The 19,105-nt window shown below is 41.0% G+C and overlaps 3 protein-coding genes and 1 pseudogene across 5 annotated transcripts in view; 2 read left to right on the top strand and 2 right to left on the bottom strand.

Moving 5' to 3' along the window:
* The window catches only part of LOC146454112 (uncharacterized), an 80,825-nt gene extending 65,990 nt beyond the window's left edge, over positions 1-14,835 (bottom strand). The window contains exons 1-2 of the mRNA XM_085095901.1: positions 14,769-14,835; positions 8,613-9,005 (exon numbers count right to left, since the gene is read on the bottom strand). Of these exons, the coding sequence (XP_084952027.1) occupies positions 8,613-9,005; positions 14,769-14,835 (460 nt within the window). The remainder of the gene's footprint in view (positions 1-8,612; positions 9,006-14,768) is intronic.
* Positions 1-19,105, top strand: part of LOC146454102 (uncharacterized) — a 392,508-nt gene that overhangs the window by 265,895 nt on the left and 107,508 nt on the right. The window lies entirely within an intron of this gene.
* LOC146454111 (uncharacterized) overlaps positions 1-19,105 on the bottom strand; it is a 143,928-nt gene that overhangs the window by 66,634 nt on the left and 58,189 nt on the right. The window lies entirely within an intron of this gene.
* LOC146454115 (uncharacterized) lies at positions 9,359-12,974 on the top strand (annotated as a pseudogene).

The following is a 19,105-nucleotide window of genomic DNA, read 5'->3' on the forward strand; positions in this document are numbered from 1 at the left end:
TTTGGGTATATTTGGGAGGAGATAGTTTTTCTAGAAGGATTCGTAAAATTAAGAGAAATAAGAAATATTGAAGATTTAGTGAAGTTTTAAATTAGAATTTGTAGTAAATAATTAATAGACGGATATGGGTATCAACTGTCGGTTGGTGTTTTAAAAATCATTTTCTTTCTTTTATTTCTTCTTCAAACCTCTTAAAATTCCATTCAAATTCACGTTTACCCCCACCTTAAGGCGGTCGCACTAGGAGCCTAAGCGGCCAACACAGTTATCAGGTTGCAGTCACCAAAAGTGAAGGCCCTCAAGAGAATAAAACTTTTGGAGGCTATTCCTTTCGCAAAATTGGGTTAGTTTTGTTTTGTGTTGTCTTCATTTGGTTTTCCCCGAAAACGAGGTAGATAGATCGTAGGGCGATGAAGCTATCAATTATATCAAACCTACAATCATCTTCATCTGGCTTGTTATGTACAGTCAACAAAGGTATCAAGTCCCTCGGGGAATCAGTTTCCACGACCCTCCCCCCCCCCCCCCCCTCCCAAAAAAAAAAAAAGAAAGAAAGAAAGAAAGAATAAAACCTTGCAATTGCTAAAGTATTTTATTACCGGAAAATGTGCTTGAACATTTCAAAACATTATGAATGAGCAAGAAAAGACACATTACAATGCCTAAAACACAAAAAGTTGACTTCCTGTACATAATGTATATGACCCACTGCAACAAGAAGGAGTGTTTGAAAACTTTTTCTCACCGCAAGACAGCTTATCTTTCTCAACAAACGTGAAACAGGTCACCTAAGACCGAAACTGCGGCTTCGAATAACGCTTTGGTACTCACACGAAGTGTTTCGTCCCTGAAAAAACGCTAGCAGCACGCATTCACTCGTTTTCGCCTGGATAGCGCGGCCAGTAGTGTAGCGAAAGAATGAGCACAAAATTCGCGTTGATACTCACTGTGAAATAGGAGACGGTAAAAGAGCGACTACATGTTGACGTGCTTAACGACGACAGGCTTTTTACACACGCGCGATTGACGGAAAAGACTTGGAGCTAGTGAAGTCTGGATTAGTGATCAAGTGGTGTCTTCCCAACACACGACTGAGTGCGATTTCGTATGTGCAGGTTTGAAAATAAACTCATTATTTCTCATTGAAGTAGCCTAATATCGAGAACCTTTCGAGGAAAAATTTGCAACCCTTTTCAGTGATGACACGTCTACAGATGATTAACAACCTGCTACACAGCTGTCACTCAAGATCAATGGCAGAAATTAACTGGCACAAGTAAAGATACCTTATTTTTGGAATTAATGCTCGAAATTAACGCGAATTGAAGGAAAATTACTTTATAATAAAGGAAATTAACGCGAAAGAGGTGCTAAAATTTCAGAATGAGGGAAATTAGGGCGACTTACACAAAGAAACAGAATTTGTTGAGACAACAGGAACAGTATTATTATAACACTAAGTGTAAAAATTAGAAATGCAAACATTGTTCGTGGAATTGTCCCTAAAAACGTAGGGGTTAAGCGAAGGAATCTGGCCACTTCGAGCGTTCTTCACAGTGTCCATGATACTAGCGGATCTCCACCCTAATAAAATAATGCTTTTCCTTTTTCTGTTCTAAACCATTCGTACAATGCTTTCATTAGCTTGCCTTTTGACGACCTTAAGTCAATTTCGATCGTTGAAACATCTTTCTCAAGGTTACGCAGGACGTGAAATATTCAATGAACGCACCTCTCTCCATCTTTTTAGGAGATTTTTAGAGATCCAGTGGCTGGAGAGGATGTGTCGTGTTTTTTGGAAACCATGACACTGATGATATTCAGCTCTTTCAGTCGCTCGTCAACAAGCTTTAAATATATCCCAGGTCAAAAGGGTTTTTGCGTTCTCGTCTCGTCGTCGAGACTGAGCTTTGTCTAGGTGTCAAGAACATATAGAGTGTATTGAGAATTTGGAGTAAAACTAATGGAAATTAACGTCGCCAAAATTAACTCGCCATACTTAATTGCCAAGGACAGTCACTTGAATTCTCCTTCTCCGCGTATTTGTGCCGACTCATCAAAAACGTCCACCTTACAAACAAAGCCTTCCTCGTCGTCAGTAGTTACGTTGAATATGTTCAAAGTTATTTAACTGGGAATCCATGTTGCATTGAACTGATCCTGAAAACAGTTTGCTACAGAAGCTTTTTTTTACCGGATGTACATAAGTAGCCATAGTAGCATTAATACTCTGTAATGCTACTGTCACCGTAAAAAGAGTTAAATCTGCTGTTAAACTAAGGTGCCATCTTAGCTGTGCTTCAAATAACAATGCGGAACGGGAGACGGGGACGTAGCGAAGATGGCGGACGTGTATTTTTGCGCTCCGACCATGCCTGCATAAAATCGTTCTTGGCGTTGACAAACTATCCGTAACCATGAGTTCTGAGGCGACTTTTGAAGAGCTAAATACGCCCACTACAAAAGATAACCCAAAGAAAAGAAATAGGCAACAAAGAATTCCGCACACTGAAGACGAAGAACAACAAGATGGCGCTCCCACGTGCACCGAAAGACTCAAACATATCGAAGAAAAATTGGACAAAGTACTCCTTATGCTACCCGAGTTTGAACACCTTAAAGCGAGAATTAAGAAACTGGAGGAAGAAAAACAGAGTATGACAGACAGCCTTGAATTTACGCAGAATGAAGTGAAAGAGTTAAAAGTTTAGCTTGAGTCGACTACCGCTATCTTGCAGGACGCAAACAAAGAACTTGCTAAGCTTAATGAGCTTGAGCGACGCCAAATAAAACAAGAATGCTACAATCGCCGAAACAATATCAAGTTCTATGGAGTGAAAGATTCTGATAAGGAATCCGCAAAAGACACTGAGAGAACACTCAGACTTTTTTTAAACAAAGAAATGAAGATTTGTGAAGAAGATGCAAGCGAAATCCAGTTTGAACGAGTGCACAGGATACCAACAAGGCCGCTCGCTGACATAAAAACCTTACCCAACACCTATTATAGCGAAAGTGTCATTCTATCAAGATAAAGAATTTATCAAGTCCCAAATCAAGAATCTACGAAAAGGCGCAAAGTTCGGAGTAACTGACGACTTTCCTCCGGAGGTTGATGAAATCAGGAAAGACCTTCAACCAGTTCTTAAAAAAGCCAGGAGCGAGCAGAAGACTGCTTTCTTCAATGTGGAGAAACTTATAATTGATGGCGTTGTTTATCGAGGCCCTGAAACAAAGCGTTTTCCGATCTACGGTCGCCTTATGGAACGTGGTAACTCTACAATTTAATTGAACTAGTAAGTCATGGTCAAGTCCTTTCAGGTACTTTTGTCTCCGTCCTAGGCAGGAAAGTGTGCCGATAGATAAGTTTAGGTCTAGTAGCCACTGTATGTATTTATATGGAAATTTCAAGATTCATCAATGTCTAACCGTTTTTTTATACGTCCTCTTCGCGACATTATATTCCACTACCATGTTTGCTTTGTTCATGTCTCACCGACGGAATCGTCCAGAAATATTTCATTTTTCGTTTGTTCTTTATTCATTTCTGCCAAGGTTTTCAAGTCCACGGTTTGAATCAAATTATCAAATGTTGCTTGACAACCTAAATATAGATGGATCTCAAAGTTAGCACTCTGAATGTCAGAGGTTTAAACAAATCGCGCAAACGAAGACAGTTATTTAGATGGCTGCACCAACAAAACGCTGATGTAATTTTCCTCCAAGAAACGTACTCTTCAACACAAACGATCAAAATCTGGGAAAATGAATGGGGCGGGAAAATATGTGCTAGTCATGGCTCTACCCATAGTCGCGGCGTTATGATAATGTTTAAGCCAAGACTTGACGTAACCATGGAAAACATTATCGCCGATAAAAATGGCAGATACATCGTAGCTGAGGCAACTTTGGGTGAAACAAAAATAGTGTTTTTGAATACTTATGCTCCAAACGACACAACACTTCAGGTTCATTTCCTGAGGGACTTATCACAGTCCATTATTAATCAATATGCAAATGAAAGAATAGTGCTGGGTGGTGATTTCAACTGTGCCTTAAATGACCTTGACAAACGTGGTGGACGCTCCCTGGAGCATAAAAAAATGTTATCAATGAATTGAATACTCTTTTATTTACACATGATCTTGTGGACACGTGGAGACTAAAAAATCCGAATCTTCCAGATTTTACATGGAGTAACCCTTCTATGAAAATTCAGTGCAGGTTGGACTATCTGTTTTTATCCAAAAATTTCGAGCGCGCTATCGCCGATGTCAAAATAATGCCAAACATATTCTCAGATCATTCGGCGCTCAACGTACTGATAGGTACTGAAGATGAACAAGCACATCGCAGCCCGGGTTTCTGGAAATTTAACAACTCGCTATTGGCTGACAAAACCTATGTTGAACTCATAACAAAAAACATTCCTGAATGTGTTAAAAAATATCAAGAACTTGAAGACAAAGGGCTTTTGTGGGAAATGATCAAGATGGAAATAAGAGCAACTACAGTCATATTCGCGAAACGCAAGGCTAGACAAGAGCGGAACGAAGAAAAAGAGCTTCTACTTAGATTCAATTCCTTACAGGAGCAGCTGCGCTTGAATTTCAATGAATCAACAAAAGCTGAGATGGAACGTGTTAAAACCAAACTTGCAAGAATTACAGCAATTAAGACGCGCGGTGCAATCGTCCGCAGCAGAGCTCGGTGGTATGAATTTGGTGAAAAAAACAGCAAGTATTTTTACAATCTTGAAAAGCGAAGCCAGAAAAAGAAAAATATCACATCCTTGAAGAAGCCAAACGGTACTACCACCCACTGCTCGAAAGAAATTCTAAAAGAGGAAGCAAACTTCTTTTCAAAACTTTATGAAACCAGCAATTCGAATCCTTATCTTGAACAGTTTAAGTTCTTTTTCGAATCTGACGGCCTAAAGCACCTGGAAAGGGAGGAGTCCGACAGTTGTGAAGGTCTGTTAACCATAGAAGAATGTACAAAAGTGTTGAGTAGCTTCAGCAGCAACAAAACGCCAGGATCCGACGGTCTCACAATTGAATTTTATCGCTTCTTTTGGGATATTCTAGCAGCCCTAGTTGTTGGCAGCTTCAATTACGCTTTCCAAAAAGGGTGTTTATCAATTTCTCAAAACCTAGGAATAATAACACTGATCCCCAAAGAGAGCAAACAGCTAGAATACCTCAAAAATTGGAGACCCATTTCTTTGCTAAATACAGATTACAAAATTGCAACTAAAGCTGTAGCCGTGCGCTTAGAAACAGTGTTACCTTCAATCATCCATCCTTGCCAGGCGGGGTACATAAAAGGAAGATATATTGGCGAGTGCATAAGATTAATATCTGGTACAATGTCATACACTAAACAAAAAAATTTACCTGGTGCTGCAGTCTTCCTTGATTTCGAGAAAGCGTTCGACGCAATCGAATGGAATTACCTTCAAAAATGTTTAGAAGTGTTCGGCTTAGGGCCGCAGCTTCGACAGTGGGTTCAGGTATTTTATAGTGACATATCTAGCTGTGTACTCAACAATGGTTGTGCCAGTGAACACTTTCTATTGAAAAGAGGTGTTAGGCAAGGGTGCCCACTCTCGGGTTTACTGTTCATAATAGGCATAGAAATTCTTGGAAATGCTATAAGAAACTCCGATGTGATAAAAGGCATAAATATAGCGAGCCCGGAAAAACCGTTAAGCCCGCACAATACGCGGACGACACAACCGTCATTTTAAAGGATTCGGAGTCAATACTCCATCTCTTTGAATTACTATCACAATTCGAAAAGTGTTCGGGGCTTCGAATTAATGAATCAAAATCAGAGCTGCTCTGGCTGGGGTTAGCCTAGCCTCCCACGCAGTCGTTTTTAGGGGACTCGTATTACCTCCTCCCCACAAACGCCTGCTTACCCAAGCGCCACATTCCTTTCCGCCGCTAAGCCAATCACAGTGAACCTTCTAAAATCTGGAAGGTTGACCTTGACCTCAGAACGCCTCTCGCGGGAACAGTGAAAAACATCACAACGGAGACAGAACTTGACCGAGCTTACGTAAGCTTTTAGCACCGTGTGCCCTACGTTCAAAATTTCTCGTGTAAATACCTAGCTATCAACTGACTGCAATAAAAAAATTCGTTACGGGAAATAGCGATATTTTTGTCAATTTGCCGACTGGTCACGCAAAGTCGCTTTAATATTTATCAAGCTGTGCCTTCAATCTTGTCGACCTTGTCGGTGTGGAGGAAACCGAAATATTACCCGATATGTCGGTAAACTTTAAAGATTTTGCAGTTGAAACTCGCTTTGTTGTTGCAATTTGTTCGGGGGCATGTGCGACATTTTCCACAAGGACCACAATTTGATCGGTTCTTTCTCGTTTAACTTTCCGTTTAATAGTCTTTAATGGACTGATAAATACTGCAGATGTCCACTTGATACCTTCTACATTCTTCTTTGCTTTCTCGAATCGAGTTAGTCTGTCGTAGCACTTCGTACAAACAAACAAATCTGCTCCAGAGTTTCCGCACCCGTATCTTCGCGATATCTTCACCGATTGCCAACTCGATCAGGCGGGGAAGATCGATTACACTTTCCCGAAGATTTTGACTTTCCCAGCAGTGTCAAAACGTCGCACAAGAAGCGCTTGTATTCACATTCGATATTTGTTTTGGTGTTTCAGCCATGACCAGCCATTCCAGAAGTGAAAAAATATATATATTCCAACTTAACTCCCGCATCTCTCAAGACTGTCACAGAGACTGTAGACACTGTACAAAGCTCGCGGGAAACGGAAGCGACCATTGTAACCAGCAATTTGATTTGATGTCATTAAACAATGCCTCGATGGTGATTGGCTAGGGTGCTTGGGGAGTAAAACAATGGGAAAGAAATGTGGCACTTGGGTAAGCAGGCGTTTGTGGGGAGGAGGTAATACGAGTCCCCTAAAAACGACTGCGTGGGAGGCTAGGCTGGGGTCAGATCGCTTCCGTAAAGACAAAATCCGTAATCTCAAACTTAATGAAGAGCCTATTCTAGCTCTTGGCGTCTACTTTTCTTACGGCGATAAGCTAGCGGCACAACAGAATTTTTTGGACAAATTAGCCTCACTTAAGAAAATTTTAAATATTTGGTCGTCAAGAGACATATCGATCTATGGTAGAATAAATATAGTTAAAACCCTTGCTTTGTCGAAACTAACCTTCGTTTGCAGCGTACTAGATACACCGGACTCCTTCACAGGCGAAGTCAACAAAATAATTTTTGATTACAAATGGAAATACAAAAATCCGAAAATTAAAAAGACCACAATCTTGAAGTGCAAAAAAGAAGGAGGTCTTAGCATGACTGATTTTTCGCTGACTGATTTTTGGGTAAAACGTCTGTGCTCGGATGAATTGTCCCCTTGGAAAATCATCCCTACATCCCTCCTTTCCAATGTTGGTGGGAACCTTCTGTTTCGTTGTAGCTACGACGCTAAGTATTTGAAATTAAGCGACCAGCTTCCGTCTTTCTATAAAAACTTTATAATCTACAGGCAGGATTTCCGGAACTTGGACGCCCCACAATCTAAAGGGGAGGTGCTCAACCAAATAATTTGGAACAACAAATTTATCAAAATAAATAAAGTGTCAGTGTTCATCCGGAGTTGGCACCGTGCTGGCATTCAGCATCTCTCTTCATTATTAGACGGATCTGAAAACAACTTCCTCACTTTCAACAAGTTCAAGCGCAAATTCAATGTAAAATGTAACTTTTTACAGTACTACGGACTTTTGTCTGCAATACCTCACCAGTGGAAAGATCGCTTAAACATTTTAGATCCAGAAGAGACTGTTACTAACCAATTACTCATTGAGAAGTTGACCTGTAAAGCGATTTATAACTCGTTATTAAGTCTTAAAAATCTTCCGCCCCCCACAGCTGACAAAAGGTTAACAGAGTGCGGTTACGACCTTAATCAGCGTCGCATAATTTACTCTCTACCGTTTTGCGCTACGAAAGAAATCAAATTAGCGATCTTTCAGTATCTGTCTTGTTTCTATAAGCAGTATAATTAACTTTGTTCTTTATGCTCGTTATTTCTCTCTTTCACCAAAGATAAGCAGAATTAAATTATATGAAATTAGACAAAAAGACGATTAAAATAAATCTTAGAAGTAAAAATGTATATTAAGACTCATTTGGAATTATCTATTCTAGTATACTATAATGTATAATAATTCTTTGGATATGTCAGATTATACTTTGTTTATTTATTATAATTTATATAAAAGAATTCGTTGGATATGTCAGATTATACTTTGTTCATTTATTATAAAGTACAGAGGTAATGAACATGTAAAAGTTTATATGTATTTTGTAGTAAATTGTGCTTAATGCGCCGTAATGTAACCGTAAGTAGTCCAGGTGTAGAGTTGTGAACTGTTGTAATTGTAACAGTAATGTCATTAGTGTCTGTGACTGAAGATCAATTAACTGGTACAAGTAGAAATATTTTCGACCTCTTTAGAAAAATTTAAGGCACTGCATGTAAACCTACGGCGTGTTAATTAGTTAAACGCTGTGTAAAATCATTCACTGTTGAAAATTCGTGAGCTTACCAAGGACGGTCACTTGAATTTTCCTTGCCCACGTAATTGCCCTGCTTCCACCCACAGAGAGCACCTTACAGAGAAAGCCGTCCTGGTCGTCAGTAGTAACGTTGAAGATGGTCAAAGTTATTTTGCTGGGAATCCATGTTACATTGAGCCGATCCTGGAAATCACTTGATATTGCTAATGATCCTGTTTGAGCTACATAAGTGGCCACAACTCTATTAATGCTCGCTAATTCCACTGTCACCGTAATAAGAGTTGAACCTGATGGCAAACTAAAGTTGTAGCTTAGCTGTTCCTCAAATCCTTTAGTAAGGTTTCTGTCGACTGTACGAATTACGTTCACATCTGTTATGGTCTCCACTGGAGTTGGCTCAAACCAGGTGATACTGCTGCCATCTGAAATTGAAAATCTCCCAGTTACCGAGCCTTTCATGGTCTAGCTACTGTGAACACATGAACTCTGAATTCAAGCTAATCTAATAACTAAATGGCCCCGTCCTATATCAGTGACCTTCTACAGGTTCACTACCCCCTTCATAGTCTTCGCTCTGCTTCCAATGGACTAACATTGTAACAACCGTATTTTCAGACCCAAGCATACGGCGCTCGTTCCTTCGCTGTAGAAGCTCCTTCTCTCTGGAGTCGCTTGCCAGTAGACATTAAAAATGCACCATCTTTGGCTTCCTTTAAAAGACATTTTTATTTAATCAATTTCGATTGTATAGAATTGTGTGATATCTTTTTTTTTTTTTCAGCCTTATATTTGTAAAGCGGGCTGAGAATATGCAGCTGCGCTCTAGAAGAACCTTATTATTATTATTATTATTATTATTATTATTATTATTATTATTATTATTATTATTATTATTATTATTATTATTATTATTATGGCGGAGGCGGCGGCTGCAGGTCGGTCGCTCGCTGGAAAACCAGGAAGGCTAAAATGGACTGACAAAATGAATCAAGACTTACTAAAATGCAGGGAAAAAGCCTTAAGCTTAAAAAGCTCAAGCAACCCGCCATGTTATCAGAACGGACGCAAGAAAGGATATATGCGCATTTTGAAAGATCTATGGGATGACGTGGGATACGTGAACTTGGGGTTATCAGCTCAGAATCTTCGCAACCACGCAGCAGCGATAACGGATGAAAACTCACAAATGAGTGTTAGAGGCGACTGTTCAACTGTTCTAGACAAAACAGAAGAGGTTGGTGCCTCTATGTTGTCACAAACCGAGGATCTCGAACCCGCCCAATGCGAAGGTGAAAATTTATCAAACGTGAATGTGGTCGAAGGTTCGAATTTGCATATTTTTCCCGACATTGCTGATCAAAGAGCTCCCCAGGGACGGATCGCTATTTGCAAGGATCAAAACACCAAAAATCAAATCAAGCCAAATCTGCCTGATTACGATGTGCTTCCCTCCGAAACAAAGAACAAAACTTGGGGCAGTATTAGTTACGCATGTTTCTGTAATACTGTCAACGATGTTTACGATGAAATCGTCCACTACAGGAGGAATATATTCAATGTTCCATGGGGTCGCGCAGGGAAGAACCTTCTGGATTAAGCAATTTAATTCAGACTCTGACTTGAACTCGGTCGCTCTTAAAGCATTCATGGTGCTCCCAACTTTGATTTTGCAAAAACCATCCGCTACTTCCAAAAGCAAGGAGCATGGTGAAGCAATAAAGCGTCGATTAGCACTCTGGAAACAAGGGGAAATTGATTTGCTGCTTAAAGAAGTGAGGTTCTTTCAAGGGAAATTTGTGAATTCTAAGAAACCTAGTAAGGTTGAAGACATATCCAAAGCCTTCTCAAAGCTGGTTCTGCAAGGAAAATTGACAGCTGCAATGAAACTCCTAGATAACGAGAGCTCGACCGGTCTGCTCGACCTATCGCCAGATGTCCTGCAAGGGCTACAGGACAAGCACCCACAGGTAGCCGATATCGCAGAGGAGAGTTTGTTACGTGGCCCAATTGATTATATTCCGCCAAATGGTTATGACCTCATAGACCAAGAATCGATCTACAACTCGGCAAGTAAAACCAAGGGCTCAGCCGGACCATCTGGAATGGACGCAGAGCTGTATAAGAGAATCCTGTGCTCTAAGAATTTCAAGACCGAGGGCAAAATATTGAGAGAAGAGCTAGCCGTGTTCACAAGAAATCTGCTAAGGAAATCGTACCACCCATCCTTACTTGAAGCTTTCACGTCCTGCAGGCTAATCCCGCTTGATAAGAGACCAATTGGTGTTGGAGAGGTACTAAGGAGAATAGTGGAGAAAACGGTCAGCGGTTTCTTAAAGGAGGAAATAAAAGAAGCGGCGGGTCCCCTACAAGTTTGCGCTGGTCATAATGCAGGAGCAGAGGCTGCAATCCATGCCATGAGCCAAGTGTTTGTCGAAGAAGGAACAGATGGAATATTGCTAATTGATGCTAGTAACGCTTTTAACCAAATGAATAGGTCAGCGGCCTTACACAATATCCAGATCATGTGCAAAGAAATGGCGCTCTATGTTATTAACACATATAGAAGCCCATCTAGACTGTTTATTTGTGGGGGAGGTGAAATACTTTCTCGAGAAGGTACCACACAAGGAGACTCGCCAGCGATGCCATGGTACGCACTTAATACATCCATAATGATACAGAATTTGAGGGATCATTGCCCATTGGTTAAACAGGTGTGGCTAGCAGACGACTCAGCTGGAGGAGGGAGTATAGTGCAGTTATACAACTGGTACAGGCAATTGAGTAAGGAAGGTCAAAAGTTTGGCTTCCTTGTGAATGGGAGAAAGAGCTGGCTTATTGTCAAGTCGGACGTACTTTCAGTTGTGACAAAGAAGGTGTTTGGAGATGAGGTTAATATTACAACTGAAGGCCAGCGCCACTTAGGGGCCGTCATCGGATCTCAAGAGTTCAAAGATCAATATTGTCGGGAAAAGGTCCTTGGATGGAAAGGAGAACTCGAAGCCCTATCTGAGATAGCAAGGAGCCAGCCTCATGCAGCCTACACTGTTTTCACGAAGGGTTACAAATCCAAGTTTACCTATTTCATGCGCACAATAGAGTCGTTTGAAGATTACGTTGACCCTATTCAAGAGGCGATTGACGACTTACTCCTCCCAACACTATTCGGTCAAACGGAGCCCCTCCCTATCAATCTGCGTCAGCTTGTTACTTTGACACCCGCTCAAAGAGGGCTTGGCGTACCTGACTTACGGTTTGAAGCTCCACGGCAGTTTGCTACTTCTACGACAATAACAGCATCGCACGTAGATTCCATCACCAAACAGAGCACTTTCATGGTGGCAGGCGAGAGGTCCACGGAGGAGTTAAAAAGACAACATCAAGCTTTAAAAATTGCGTCGGTGAAATCGAGAATGGAAAGTATTGATTCCACTCTACCCTCGGATCTGCTGCGGTCAGCTAACTAATCGAGAGACAAGGGTGCGAGCTCGTGGCTTACCGCAGTACCCCTTGTTGATCAAGGCTTAGTGCTGAATAAACAAGAATTCAGAGACTCTCTGCGTTTAAGGTATAATTTTCCCCTGTCTGATTTACCAAGCAAGTGTGTTTGTGGGGAGACGTATACCGTTTGCCATGCCCTGTCATGCAAAAAGGGAGGGTTCGTGGCGCAGAGGCACGATGGCGTCCGCAACCTACTTACCTCTTTTCTTGGTAAGGTTTGCACCAACGTTAAAGTCGAACCACAACCACAACCTCTCGACAATGAGCAATTCAACCTCAGAAGCGCGGTGACAAGTCCGGAGGCAAGACTGGACATGAAGGCAGGGGGCTTTTGGTCTCGAGGAGTTCAGTACAGCATTTTTCGATGTCAGAGTAACGCATGTTAACTCCAAGTGTAACCAGGGAAAAGCAACATCGACAATCTTTAAAGAGCAGGAAGAGGAGAAAAGGCGGAAGTACCAACAGAGAGTGCTGGACGTTGAAATGGGATCTTTCACTCCCCTAGTTTTTGGAACCAACGGTGGGATGAGAGCCGACTGCAATTGCTTTCTCAAACGCCTAGCCGAGAAGCTCTCAGAAAAGAATGAGGAACCTTATCACATTACTATCACTTGGATTAGAACATTGCTTTCTTTTGAGATTTTAAGGTCGGTACACACATGCGTAAGAGGCTCCAGGACACCTTTCCACAGAATTCCACAAGGGGATTTCATCGATGACTGTCGCCTAAACGCTGGCCAAGCGTGTGTCCGTTGATTTTCTGTGAATTGTGTTTTTTTTTTTTTTTTGGAATCGGAACTTTTAACTTGTAAATAGTCTGGAATATGTTGATTAAGATGTTGTTTTTTATTATTTTTATTATTATTATGATATTTGTATTTTCTTTTGAAAAGTTTGTGCTTGAAAATTAGTCTCGATTTTTATTATTATTATTATTATTATTATTATTATTATTATTATTATTATTATTATTATTATTATTATTATTATTATTATTATTATTATTTCTTATTTCGGTTCTTCTCAATTGAAGTTTACATCCCTGGATCCTGAAAGAGAATTGTAGTTACACGTATTTTTCTTCTTTTTTTTTTTTAAGATGAAAAGAGATTGATAACTTACAAACCATGTCCCGTTTTCAGATCATTATTGTTTGCTAAGCCAATTCCGAATTTTTTTAGACTCCGATCCGTGATAGTTTGACCGTCATGCTGGTCTGTTGTGATTCAAGGTTATTTCAGGTCTAGTTTAGGCTGCAGGTGTATTATGTAGTTTTCATTATGTTTTGATTTTTGATCGATTGTTTTGAGTTTTAAAGGTTATTTCTTGAGGTACACATGTTCGAAAGTTCTCGCTTACTTTGGCTAAGATCTCTACGAAAACTAAGTTTGTCGCCAATTCTCATTTAAAAGTTATTTCACTTGTCATACCTTCCGTTGTGCAGGTGTGTCAGTTTAGATTTTCATGGAGAGAAATTTCTGGAATTCTGAAAAGTTCTTTCAGTGTCTAAACCAAACATGCCTGCAATCAATCGAGCTTCTGGTTAATTGGGATTCAGATGAGAAGAGCAGTTGATGTCACTCCTAAGTGATAAAGTAAGTCAAGTCAATTTAAAAAGAAATGTAACTGAAAGTTGACTTGAGAAGATTGTAACCTCATCAATGAAGAGAATCTTCTCGGCCTTAGCCTTTTTACGTACTTGCAAACACAGTGGACTTAGCAAATTTAAGCAGTCATAAACTAGGTTCGGTGGATGTTTGTTGTTCTAAAGCGGGCGACGTACATACAGTCATCTGACTAAATTGCTTTGCTGTTCCGTAACCATCTCTATTGCGGCCTTGGTGGGGCCTATGTAGCTAAAGTCCAAATGATTCAGTTGCTTTCGAAACGTCGGATTAGTTTTTAGAAACTTGGCACCCGGAAGCGTTTGCCATTATTTTCCGGCTCAGTGACACGTTGGTGTATTAATATATTCAGAATGCTGAGCTTCTGGTCATGCTCACACAGTTAAATTGCTGACTTGTAAGGAATTTGGGTCTTTTTGCCGCGGTGATTGTGCGAATCTGTTAAAAGAAAGTTGTGAAAGCGTTATCTACGCTACTACTTTCCAGAGATTCCTGAATATTGCAAGACAAGTCGTCTGGTTATAGCTCACAAGCCGATGCAAATTAAAGACATCTTGAAGTCGCTGCCAGTTGTGCAGTCGAACTCAACTATGCCAGAAAACTTAGATTGATTGGGACTTCAACCACCTAATCCTTTGTTAAAGCTCAAATTAGACAATTTGAACTTTCGGCACACTCGGCGAGGACTCAACGTTAAGCTGATTTAGATAGTTTCTATTTCTTTGTCCTTTATAATCAGTATGCTGATAGCAACACTCGGCGTTAAAATTCATAAATATGCTCACAAAATGTAATTCTTCAGACTAGCTTACACTGGGCAGCAATGTGCCTTGGCATATTGGAAACTTCTCGAGAACTTTAATGATATAATTAAGCTGTACATCGTATATTACGGTATCCGATACCACTGCGCACTATAACGATGGAGGACACGAACAGCCACAGCGAAAATAAAGTAATCGATTAAATTGTGCTGTCTCTACTGTACTATCAACAACTAAAAACCCCTAGTGCAATCAGTACGAATTCAAAACCACCACCAACGAATAATACACGTACCTGTTAAATGAAATAAGCAATGTACAACAAGCCAAAAGCCAGTTCCAAATCTTATATCCACAGCCATACCCTCTAAATTTCTCAGATCATCCATGAAATTTTGAGAAGATTGCGTGAGCTGTCAATCACCTTGAAGGGGCTACAATTGTAGGTCGCGGTGTGTGCATTTTCATCAAGCTCGTGAAAATAGTGACGTAAAATTCATTTATCGATGAAATAATAGCCACGTTATAAACGAAGATGATTTCTGACTATTATAGATCAAACTTTCATACAAATCGAGACAAACTTGAAAAAATCGGGCAGCTGTTCTTCGTGTTTACCTTAATTCAATATCTCCATGTTCCTTGTTAATTTCTTTGTTTTTTCTTTTGTGCTTTTCTATAGCTTTAAGCGGTTACTAGAGGTTTCACTCAATTCTAATCTGTGATCACTTTGACTGTGTGAAAATTTCCCAAAATTGCGTGACCTGGTCCCTTTAAATAAAAAAAAAAAAAACAGCGATATGGCGAGATAGCCGAATCAAGCGCACATGTGTTTTGGAGAAGTGCCCTTTGCCTGCAAACAACCTACAAAATGTAAAATAATAATTTAAAAAAATGTATAGCACATCTAGTGAGGAAATACCAACCTCTCTCCCAACGGCTTTCCCCTTCAAGGTTGAGATACTACAGTATTTTAACGGAAGGAGACAAGCTTTAGAAGTCGGCACTAGTGTCAGTACTAGTGAGTTTACGGAACAGGGTGTTTGAAGGAGGATCGAGGAAGGCAAATTCCCGGGCGACGGAGGTACTCCCCTTTATGGCCTTTACTGGGACGTAGCGCTGGATAGGGTATGGTTTTTGGTCCCTCTACCCAGGATATAGACTACGAGTAGTCCCCCATTTTTCCTCAGGGATAGTAGGGCGAGCAAAACGCGAGCGCGCGTGAAAATCACCCCACGCGAGAAAAGGCGACACGCGGCGGGGAGAGAGAAAAATGAGGGACTACAGACAAAGCCCAAGCTTTTGACCCTTCACGGCCGACTGATTTTGGAGTGTGAAGATCGTATCACGTTCTAACTCAATTAAGCGCACCCAATGGGATTCCTTCTCTCATTGAGCTGTCATTGCCCTTGTCATCGGGAAACTGCAGGGGATATTTATTGCAAGTGAAAGAAAACCCAGACACAAATTCTTCGCGGCTGTTTCTTTTCGTAGTTCCACAGGCTAGCTTGCGGCCTATTTCTAACGCGACGTAATGTACAACGGGCGTGCAGCGCTGTCGTGTTCGATGAATTTATTTCCCACGGAAAATTATTTTACCCCGGCCACAAAACGTGTAATTTCTTTAATTCAATCTTTCACAAAAAAGATTTCTAAAAGGAAGGGAAAAGATTCTGGAGAGATAGTTCTGTATCCAGTGAATATTGATGAACATTGCAGTAGAAATTTGATCATGCACGCATATTTTTCCGATATATGCAAATTTTTTTCAGACGACGCCAGACAGTCTGACGTCATTCATACTTTTTTTGACAGATGTTGACAGATTGCCATGGAAGAGCCAATCAGAGTTTTGCGTTGTGAGAGCAACGCATTAGTTCAAAAGCTTTGGCTTTGTCTGTAGTCCCTCATTTTTCTCTCTCCCCGCCGCGTGTCGCTTTTTCTCGCGTGGGGTGATTTTCACGCGCGCTCGCGTTTCGCTCGCCCTACTATCCCTGAGGAAAAATGGGGGACTACTCGTAGTCTACCCAGGATAGGGTACAGTATATTATTTCCGGTGAGTCTGTCCTAATCAGGGTCTGGACCGGTCCTAGACAGGGTATGGCTGCCAGACTGTTGTCGAGTATTAACAAGAAGCTGTTTCCAGCTTATACTCGGGCCATATTTGACTGTGTGGTGCGTAGAGCCTACAATCTTTTAACAGAGATAACCTCCAGCATCGCCAATTCCCTTAAATAGATAGCCTGCGAGCAAGCTCTCTTGGGGGTGGATCCTCTTTCCCCCTCCCGCCCCCCACCCCCAAGAGAACTTGCTCGCAGGCTACCAAATAGATAGATACAGAAATATAGTGAGGCAATAAGTAACCACTAGATAGAATTGCATTTCTTGCAGTCGGAATGAAATACAGGGAAAACAACATTTGTCATACGAATGCTTTTTATAATCCCCGGGCTTTAATCCTTACGTTTTCACCTTTTGTTTAGAGACAGAAACCTTTTGTACGGTCCTAATATGTATGTGACGCCGGGGCAATGACGGATCGTAATTTTCGGTATGATCTAGACCCGGGGGGTACTCCCTTATGTTACCTTAACTGGGACGTGCGGCCCGATAGGGTATGGTTTTCAGGGTGTTTTGTCTTGAACGGGGTATCTATTTCATCACTTTTCATCACATCCCTACATGATCTAATGGCTACGGATTGTGATTGCCAATGCATTAAAATACAGTAAGAAACTAGTGTATTCTTATTTCATTACAGTCTTAAACAGGGTGTGATTTTGGGTTGAATATCTTAGAAAGGGCCCGAAAATTTTGAATTCTGTCTTAAACGGGATAGGGAAATCGGAGAATTGTGTCTTAAACAGGGTCAGGGTTTGAACGCCCGGGCCGCAACTCCCCACCCAAGCGTCTGTTGAGTACCCTCCCCCCGGGATCTATAGTAACGTTACGCATCAAGCGTACGTTTACATCCTTGTACGTTTTTCAATGTTTCGCTGTTTACATTTTTAAATGAAATTCAGGGGAAAGCATTTGTTATTCACCTTTCATTTGAAGACAGAAACCGTTTCTACATTGATTGTTTTTCTATAGTAAAGGTGAGACATCTTTATCTATCTTGGCACGCGAGGTCATAGACTGATTTAGTTGCCAAATTTTCGGTTAAACAAAACTAACCTTGAGGCACTCAGGTTAGCCTGAAAAACACTCCGGTTAGCCTAAAGAGCACTCCAGTTAGCCTAAATAGCACTTAGGTTAGCTTAAATAGCTTCCCGGTTAGCTTAACCGGTTAGCAGTTTATGTTGGAGTTGCTCATGCCTCGCATGTTTTGTTCATGCTTTGCACGTCTGGCTCGCATATTGTAAACACTCCTTACGGCCCGAAAACAAAGAACGCGACCGAGAATTGAAAGAATTTGATAACACGACAGAAAACGTAACTCGTGCCAGCCGAGTACAAAAAACGAGACCGAGAACAATAACTCGTCGCCCGAAGTCTTATCTCTCGGCCCATCGCGACCCCAAAGAGAAAAAAGAATTTGATAATGCTACCGAAACCTTAACTCGGTCCGCCTTACGGCCCGAGTAATAAAGCAATCTGAAATCGGAGACGCTCATCAACCATGTTAGGGGTATCTAATAGTCCCATTCAATTTTTGCGTGCTCACAAAATTTAATTTGGCCTTTGCTCGAATTGCTCGCAAAAATTACACGGGTGCTCGCTTGCTCGTGCTTGCAAAATTTTTGCAACTTCTCGCATGCTCGCATGCTGACTCAGGTGAAGCTACGTGACATAATTTGGCATCAAGCAGGGCACAATTGGCTGGAAGATGCAGGGACTGGTTGAACCGCCCTAGATTTGGACCTAGCTTAAAATGCACCAAGTACTCGAAGTGCTCACTGCTCGCCATCTGTATTTTTCTAAAGTCCTCGCTGCTCGCAAGAAAAATTTGATAACTGCTCGTGCTCGTGCTCGCAAAAATAAACACACTGCCCGCATCCTCACAAATAGTCTGAAATGTCAGCCGTCTCCTCCCTCTAACCCTCAGGGGGCGCAAAGACCATTCGATACCCCTCATGTTCCCAGGGCTTTTCCCTTGTACCAGTTTACAAGTATAAAGCTCTGGAAACGAGGTTGAGACATGCATTTGTATTTATTTAGCAGGCCATCAGTCAAAATTAGATCATATTCAGGACGAGATATTAGTGATATTGTTTTCAATATCTGAATGGGGTCTTTCCTACACGTGTAGGTATTTAAGGTTATTTTTGCCCTAAAGAAGGTCAGGGTTTCAAACTTCCAGCAGTACCCCTATACCCAAACTTAGCTCAAGTATCCCGATATCCTTGTGTGACAGGTTTGACAGCAGAATTTGTATATGTAATTGCATGAGGCGGAGTAGCGGTTTTCCTCATCGCCAAAGTTGCATGCGTTGCCCTTTCAACGGGCATTGATTGTATTGTTTAGTCATTGATGACATCGATTAGTCATCGATATAAACTCGTGGCTACATACACAAGCCGTACCAAATCGAAAATAAGGAAATAAAACAAATTTATTCACAATTTATAGATCGAAACAACGACCTTACGGGGGAAGCTTTTGGTCCGGTAGGAAAACTTGTTTAAAATT

This window comes from Pavona decussata, unplaced genomic scaffold, assembly GCF_977016875.1.
Source record: "Pavona decussata unplaced genomic scaffold, jaPavDecu1.1 SCAFFOLD_315, whole genome shotgun sequence".
NCBI classification, from domain to species: domain Eukaryota; kingdom Metazoa; phylum Cnidaria; class Anthozoa; order Scleractinia; family Agariciidae; genus Pavona; species Pavona decussata.